At 43.6% G+C, this 7,890-nt stretch overlaps 1 protein-coding gene across 1 annotated transcript; it reads left to right on the top strand.

Annotated features, from left to right (window-relative positions):
• Positions 1 to 3,949: 3,949 nt before the first annotated feature.
• Positions 3,950 to 5,890, top strand: LOC146538444 (uncharacterized). The gene has a single exon (XM_085187054.1). It carries the CDS (start codon positions 3,950 to 3,952, stop codon positions 5,888 to 5,890), a length of 1,941 nt encoding a protein of 646 aa, XP_085043180.1.
• The last annotated feature ends 2,000 nt before the right edge of the window (positions 5,891 to 7,890 follow it).

Genomic DNA, 7,890 nt, shown 5'->3' with positions numbered 1-7,890 from the left:
AATAGTCTATACGGTCAGGCTATAGTCAAGACGTATAAGTAATTATTCAATCAATAAAATCTTTACCAGGAGCCCCGCATAATTTAAAGAGGTTGTGCATGTTTATTTACTTTTACCTGGGTTTTTGTTTATTTAGTTTTTTTTTTATTTTTTACTTTTTTATTAGGGTTCATTATGGTAATGATAATCATGATATACGATTACCTTTTTGAAATTTTTTTTAGCATTAGCAATATGTCGAACATACTCGTATTTAAGAACAAAATATCCATGACACTAAAATGTCGTTATTACCAGTCATTTTATGGTGCGGAAACACGGTCCCTGATTCAACAACAAATATCAAAATTTCAAGTGGCGCAGAGAAAAATGGAGGCAAAGAGGCATGGTAATCGAAACGTTGGACGACTACCAAGTAGATGGACTGACGATCTTGTCAGAACGATGATATAGATCTCTTCATTGGATTTCCAATCAATTCTTTGGATCTATACCCAACAGTATGTGGATAGAAGTTGAAGAATAAGAAGAGGAAGAACCTGTATACGTTAATGCCATCGTTAATGCCGCTTCCACAGTTAATATTTTGATAGTAATGACCTATCAGAATATCAATGAAAAAAATATCAATGAAAATGAATTCACAAAAAAATAATGTACTATATAATATATTATATATATATATATATATATATATATATATATATATATATATATATATATATATATATATATATATATATATATATATATATATATATATGATCTAAAATACGAATATAAGCCATATCCAGATATTGGACCGAAAATATTGAGAATAATTTACTTACGGACGTCACAAAGAACACCCTTATAGAAAATTGCTAATACTATTAGCAGTAATAATGCAAAATATTTCATCTTGGTTACGTTTCTTCCTGCCTTGTGCCTCCACAGCCAATCCTATGCCAATTTATATACCTGTAGGTAATAGCGCAACCAATGCGTTAATTATCACGACTATACTCATATAATTTATGTAGTATGGTAATTTTCACTGTAATTTAATAATTTATTGGGCGATAACCAAATTGGTAGTAAATTTACTCTTGTCAGTCAAAGTTATCATATTAAAAGAAAAGGAGACAAACAGTTCCGTAGATATGAATAAATGCGAATAATTAGGCCAGTGATTCTATTGTGTTTCCAAATTTTGATCCATCAAGGGGAATTCCGAGCTTGGTAGTGCAACGTCTAACTTTGTCTACAAACCGGCATTATTAGGTGACCGAGGGTGGTCCAGAAATGCGTGATGTGTGTTTTACCGAACAACACTTATCAAGTCTTTTATACTTGTCATATCTATCACTATATCATATAATATTTTATTATAATTATTTACAGATATACTCAGGGAACCTGTTGTTAAAATACTCCGTTTCCCATTTTCCGCTGAACGCTACCCATTGCATACTCAGAATGATGCAAGTGCATAATTCTATTCTACAATAAAAACCACGGGAATCAATTAATAATTTCGAAGAATCCAGTATCAACTATTTAATATTATTTAACACACGCGTCAATTAACTGACGATATGAAAATTAATTATTTTTATGCACATTACGCTTATTAGTTCTATGAGATAAAATCTAAACAGTGGTATATAAGAAACTACAACTTGGGATCAATTAAATTTTGAAAACGTGAGTGAGTGAACAATATGAAGTATACAATCATATTTTTGGTACTATCCTCGGCACTTGCTGTCTTTTCAGCTCATGGTGAGATTTCTTTTTCGCAAATATTTGGACTTGTTTTCCGAATCTTAGTTTTTTTTGGGTTGTCTGGATAATGAAGAGAACTTAGTACTCAACCACCCGTTTCTTCAACTTCATATCTTTAAAAGGCTCTGTGTGTTACGCGATAGAACCCATGGCGGACACTTAATGATACCAGTCGTATTCTCCTACTTTACGTTCGATTACGAATATTAACCATTATTTTGGAGTATCCTACATCCCACAATCATAATTAAATTGGTTTTTAAGGTTCAACGCTGTAAACTATGCTAAGAATTTTTGGTGGATTTATCTCTTCATACTAAATGCGATAAATCCACCAAATCATTACTAATGCGTTGAGTTGGGCTCTATTCATGAGTACAAATAGTAGAAGGCTAATCAAGATTAAGGAGTTAGTTCATGGCTTGCAACTTGTTTTTGCCACTCACTGGCTACTACAGAAAGAAACGGAGAAATATTGACAAACATAATTACACATATATGATACAAATTCGACAGTCGTTATAAAAGTGTAATAATTAGTTTAACAAATAGAGAATATAGCTCTCCACTTTAATATATGACATACCTTCTTCCTCCTTGCATTAGTCCCGGAGTAAGTTGCCAAGGTCTACGTCCTGCTTAACCTACCCCACTTATCTATTCTCATATTTTGCAGTGGCCCATACTGACGTGTTACAAGTCGTAAGGAACAAGCAAGTTGGAACTGTATGCACTGTAAACGAAGATTGTGTAGCACCATGTCTTTCAGCATGTCCCAACTATGAAGCTGCACTTTGTTACTCAGGATTATGTGCCTGCCAAGCCAAGTAAAATTAATAACATTAAACTAAATATTGGATCAATAAAAAATATGTTTTAACATTCTTTATTTCTTATTCGCACATTAGTGAGCAGAAAATCTTATAAATACTTTATAATTATAATAAAAATAAAATTTCTTCTTATTTTTCTCAGGTTAATTTTTAATAAAGAATATAAGCAAAATAGAAATAACTAAATATAATGTATATGTTATGAAATATAAATTCTACAAAAAAAAATATCGTTCTTTTCATCTCATGTCTAGACAGTAATATTTTCTTGTAGTGGAATTTCTTGATTAAGGCATTTGATAATTTACAAAAATATAAAAAAGATTTTGTAAAACTATATCCTGTACATTAAATATGAAGACATGTTAAAAGTTCATATATTACTCAATTATTTGAAATTCATACAATAAATTATTTTGGCAAAGTAATTTTGTGCTTAACTGGCGCGCTCGGAACGCCATAATAGAAAGAACAGAACAGAACAGAACAATAAATTAAATCGTAACCTAATTATAGCAACATTTTAATATATATCTAAATATTAGATTCTTTGTTCTATATTTAAATAATTAAAAATATCCTGCCAGAACCCGAATTGATTGAACCGCTGTTATATTGAACACAAGTCGAGTTAAGGATGAAAAGTTACTAGTATTTACGAGTATTTTGAATACCATCCTAGGTCAATGAACAAATAAATGCGTAGATTTTATGGTGATTTCAGTACTTCAAACTTACCAGAGAATTGACCACTCTGTTAAAAGTGAATTTATATGCAATAGTAGGTAGTAGTTCCGGGGTGCTATGTCGGTTACCTCCTCGTGGAGCACCCTGGGCAACGGGACGGGCAGCAGCATCACAGTCGTGGTGTTGCTGCTCGTCGCGGCTAATAAACCGACACGCAGGAATGCGCTCCGGCGCTCTGTATTATAAGAGTTGTCCCGTGAGCGCATTGTAGGGAGGTACTCCTATGATGGCTTTGCGCGCACGCGCTATGTCATTGTGTAGGTATGGCGGGTTCGGCGTGCGCTTACCCCGCCGTCGGACAGAGCAGTGCTCTCCGTCCTTTCGTAATCCCGTGAGCGGTGTCTGTGGTCATGTCTCATGGCCACGCACGGGACCGAGGTCTTGCCTTCACCGGCCGGACCGCGAGGAAGAAAACCTCTATAAAAAATTACCCCAACCCAAGCGGCGAAGCAGCGTGAGGGGTGCGAGGCTGATGGGGAGATCAGTCGTTACTGCTGTCCCCGCCCGGGTACCGGCCGACACCCGTGGCGGAATTAGGCTTATCCAAGTACAGGGGGCACTACTTGGACGGACCGTTTTTCCCCCATACTCGTGGGACTAGTATGGATATTGTAAATGAAAAAACCCAAACAAATGATGATAGCGGAGGAGTTATAGAGTCTGCTTCAGACTCAGGCGTCGTGCGGCGCGCTCGGCGAAAACGCATGCCTGTAACAATTGGAGAGATTTCTGGGTCGGAAACCGAGGCAGGGCCTCCCAAATGCCACACGGCGAGAAGAGGTAGGCCTCCGAAAGCCCTTGGCGCTGGACAGGCACGAATGCGCAAAGAACAGAGACAAAGGGTGTTAGATTTAGACAGAAGCCTCTCAGATTGGGCATCACAGCATGACAGGTCTGCCCAGACGACGGATGCGGAGAGTTTGTTAGAAGTAGAAGATAACAGAGATACTTCTCAGTATTCAGCTGAAGAGCTGCGCACGTACGCCGGAGAACGTGCAGCCGCTATACTGGATGTAGCGACTAAATCTGGCAACCTTAAGGGCACTTATGTGCGTAAACTGAAGGACGCTGCTGCAGCCCTGACCGACATAGTTGAATCTCTAGTCACTCGTACTGAGAGTGAAGAGGTTCGCCGTGCACGAGAGGAAAACCAACGCCTCACTAAAGAGGTAGAGAAACTGCGAGCGGAAGTGCAAACCTACAATAAAGATGTAAAACAGCTCAGAGTGGCCTTGGCAACAAATAAAAGGACGCCTCAGAATGTTTCAGGATCGACTCTTAGCTTAGGTGAAGACGTACTGGAGGAGTTAAGGCGCTCGATCGTCTGCTCAGTGGGGACTTTGATAGAGGCTCGTTTTGCTGGTATCGAAGAACGTCTCTTGCCTGCAAAGAGAATGCGTCCTCCTCTAGCGGCAGACTCTAGGAGAACATTACCTGAACATCCTCCAAAGACGTCACAGTTGGTGTGTTCCGAGACCGATAGGCGGAAACCGAGGCGCAATAAGACCACAGTTCGTTCGGAGATGCGAGAGAGTGCGCCTTTGCCAAACTCTCTGCCAGAGCCGGAAGTCAGAGCCTCTAATGTGCAACAAGCGAACACTGTTGAAAATAGAATAGGTGAGGATGGTTCTTGGACTACAGTGGTAAGGAGAGGTAAAAAGGGAAAAAAGTCTTCTCGCGTCCCTGCGGCGAACATGACGGTACCAGTTGCTCGCCGGCCTAGACCTAGAGTAGCCAAGCCACCCCGCACAAAGGCGGTTATTGTTACCTTAACGGACGAGGCCTTGGTAAAAGGTGTAACCTATGCTCAGGCATTGGAGCGAGCGCAGCAGGGTATCAATCTGGCACAGTTGGGTATAACCGAGGGCCTAACAGTGCGCCAGGCGATTTCGGGCGCTCGGTTGCTGGAGTTGTCTGCTGCACACTCCTCAGAGAAGGCGGATGCTCTAGCGGAGCGGTTGCGAGTGGTACTAGATGGGTTGGCTGTGGTCACCAGACCCCGTAAGAACGCCACTCTAAAGTTATTAGGGCTTGACGACTCAGTCACCAGAGAAAAAGTGGTTAGCGCTGTTGTGAATACTAGTGGTTGCACAGCCGACGCTGTCACAATTTCCGAACTCCGCGTTGGTTCCAGAGGCATGATGACAGCGGTGGTGCGATGCCCATGTGAATCTGCAGATACTATCGCGACTAAAGGCCGGATTTTAATAGGCTGGAGCTCTGCCAAGGTTCAAGTTCTAGAGGAGCGTCCTTTGCGCTGTTACAGATGTCTCGCACTTGGTCACGCTAGGCCACAGTGTCCTTCAACAATTGTCAGGGAGCATCTATGCTTCCGTTGCGGTTCTGAAGGGCACAAGTCTTACACATGCCGTGCTGAGCCTCGGTGTATGGTATGCACAGACGCAAAGAGACCATCCGGACATGTAATGGGTGGCGCTGAGTGCCGTCCACCGCCTGTCAAGCGATCAGAGGCCCTTAGGACCAGAGCTTCCTCTGCAATCGGCGGCCTACAGGACGTAGAGGAAAATGTTATTTCATCATAATGGATAGAAGACAAATACACTTCCTACAGGTGAACATCAACCATTCTGCCAGAGCGCAGGATTTACTACTGCAATCTATGGCAGAGTGGAGTATTGACATTGGCGTTGTATGTGAGCCGTATTTTATCGCCCATCATTCTCGTTGGTTGGGTGATTTGGATGGCACTGTAGCTATCACGTCTGGAAGCATCACCAATATTCCCCTCTCAACCCTAGAAAGAGGCTCGGGATATGTCGTGGCAGAGTGGGGAGAATACGTCATAGTTGGTGTATACTTTTCCCCCAACCGCAGTCTGGCGGAGTTTGAGAATTTTCTTGACTCCGTCAGAGTTGCCGTTGCTAGACAGTCGCCGAGGAAAATCATTGTCCTCGGTGATTTCAATGCTAAGTCCCGCGCGTGGGGGAACCCTACATCAAACGCAAAGGGTAAAGCGGTGCAGGTGTGGGCTCTGCTCTCCGGGCTGTCTCTCCTTAACGTAGGGACAGCCTTCACTTGCGTGCGGCATAATGGGGGGTCCGTAGTGGACCTCTCTTTTGCCTCTCCATCTGTCGCGTGCCAGGTGAATAATTGGAGAGTAGAGGAAGAAGTGGAGACTTTGTCCGATCACCTTTATATTCGGTTCGATGTGTCCGCTCAGCCAGCGCTGGTGGTTCAACGTAGGGGTCCATCTCAAAGGTTCCCTAGATGGGCTGTTAGTCAACTTAACCCAGAACTGGCCAAAGAGGCTGCGATTGTGGCAAAGTGGAGCTCTCAGGAGAGAATAATAAGCTCCAGCTCAAGCGTCGAAGTTATGGCAAGCCAGTTGCAGAACGCAATGACTAAAATTTGCGACGCTGCAATGCCGAGAGCCCGGCGGTGGTCAGCCCGTCGCAAAATGTACTGGTGGTCCCCTGAGATTGCTGCCCTGCGGTCTTCTTGCATCCGGGCCCGACGGGCGTATACAAGGTGTAGGAGAAGGAACGGTCTCGACCCTGCACTTGAGAGTCAGCTGCAGGGCATATATAAAGAAAGAAAGAAGGCTCTGCAGCACGCTATTAGCTCAGCGAAGCGTGAGGCTTATCAGGAGCTATTAGCAGGTCTTAACAGATTTCCATGGGGGCGGCCCTATCTGGCTGCCCGTAAAAAGGTCCGTGCGCAAAGCGCTCCTCTAACGGAAACTCTGTCACCAGACTTTCTCTTACGCCTTCTGGTGGACTTATTTCCGGAGCCGCCTAGGCACATCCCCCCTAGAATGGCTCCGTCCTCTGTGCATGAGGAGGTTATCCCGTCGGTTATCCCTCTCATATCTGAAGGAGAGATGAATATGGCACTCAGGAGACTGAGGGCTAAGAAAACGGCTCCGGGACCAGATGGTGTGCCAGGAAGAGTTTTGAGCATTGCCCTAGAACACCTTGGTGAGCAACTTCGGAAGCTATTTGATCAGTGCCTTTTAACTGGACAGTTTCCGAAGTTGTGGAAGGAAGGAGGACTATGTCTACTGCGCAAGGAGGGTCGTCCTCTGGACTCTCCTTCCGCATATAGGCCAATAGTGCTGCTGAATGAGATGGGCAAGATCTTAGAGAAGATCATTGCTGCCCGCCTTGTTCAGCACCTAGAGGAGGTAGGTCCTGGTCTTTCAGAGGCGCAGTTCGGGTTTAGGGCCGGCCGCTCGACCATTGATGCCCTGAACGCCCTGAAGACACGGTCGTTGGCCGCGACGGCAGATAAAGATGTTCTTCTCGCCGTCTCGTTGGACGTGGTCAACGCCTTTAACAGTCTGCCGTTTGAGACGCTAAGAGAGGCACTTCGGTACCATGGAGTGCCTTTCTATCTCCGGCGGCTGTTAAATGACTACCTCCAAGACAGAGTAGTCTTATGGATTGGGGGAAATGGCCAGATCGGTCGACGAAGCGTCGGATGCGGGGTTCCACAGGGGTCGGTTTTGGGCCCGATACTTTGGAATCTCGGCTATGATTGGCTCCTGCGTGGTCGTCTTCCTCCTGGTATGAGTGTCATATGT

This window comes from Heliconius melpomene, chromosome 6 (assembly GCF_056956725.1).
Source record: "Heliconius melpomene rosina isolate 202511_hmr_F chromosome 6, ASM5695672v1, whole genome shotgun sequence".
NCBI lineage: Eukaryota > Metazoa > Arthropoda > Insecta > Lepidoptera > Nymphalidae > Heliconius > Heliconius melpomene.
The sequence above is the reverse complement of the archived record's forward strand: the minus strand, read 5'-3'. Positions and strand labels throughout refer to the sequence as shown.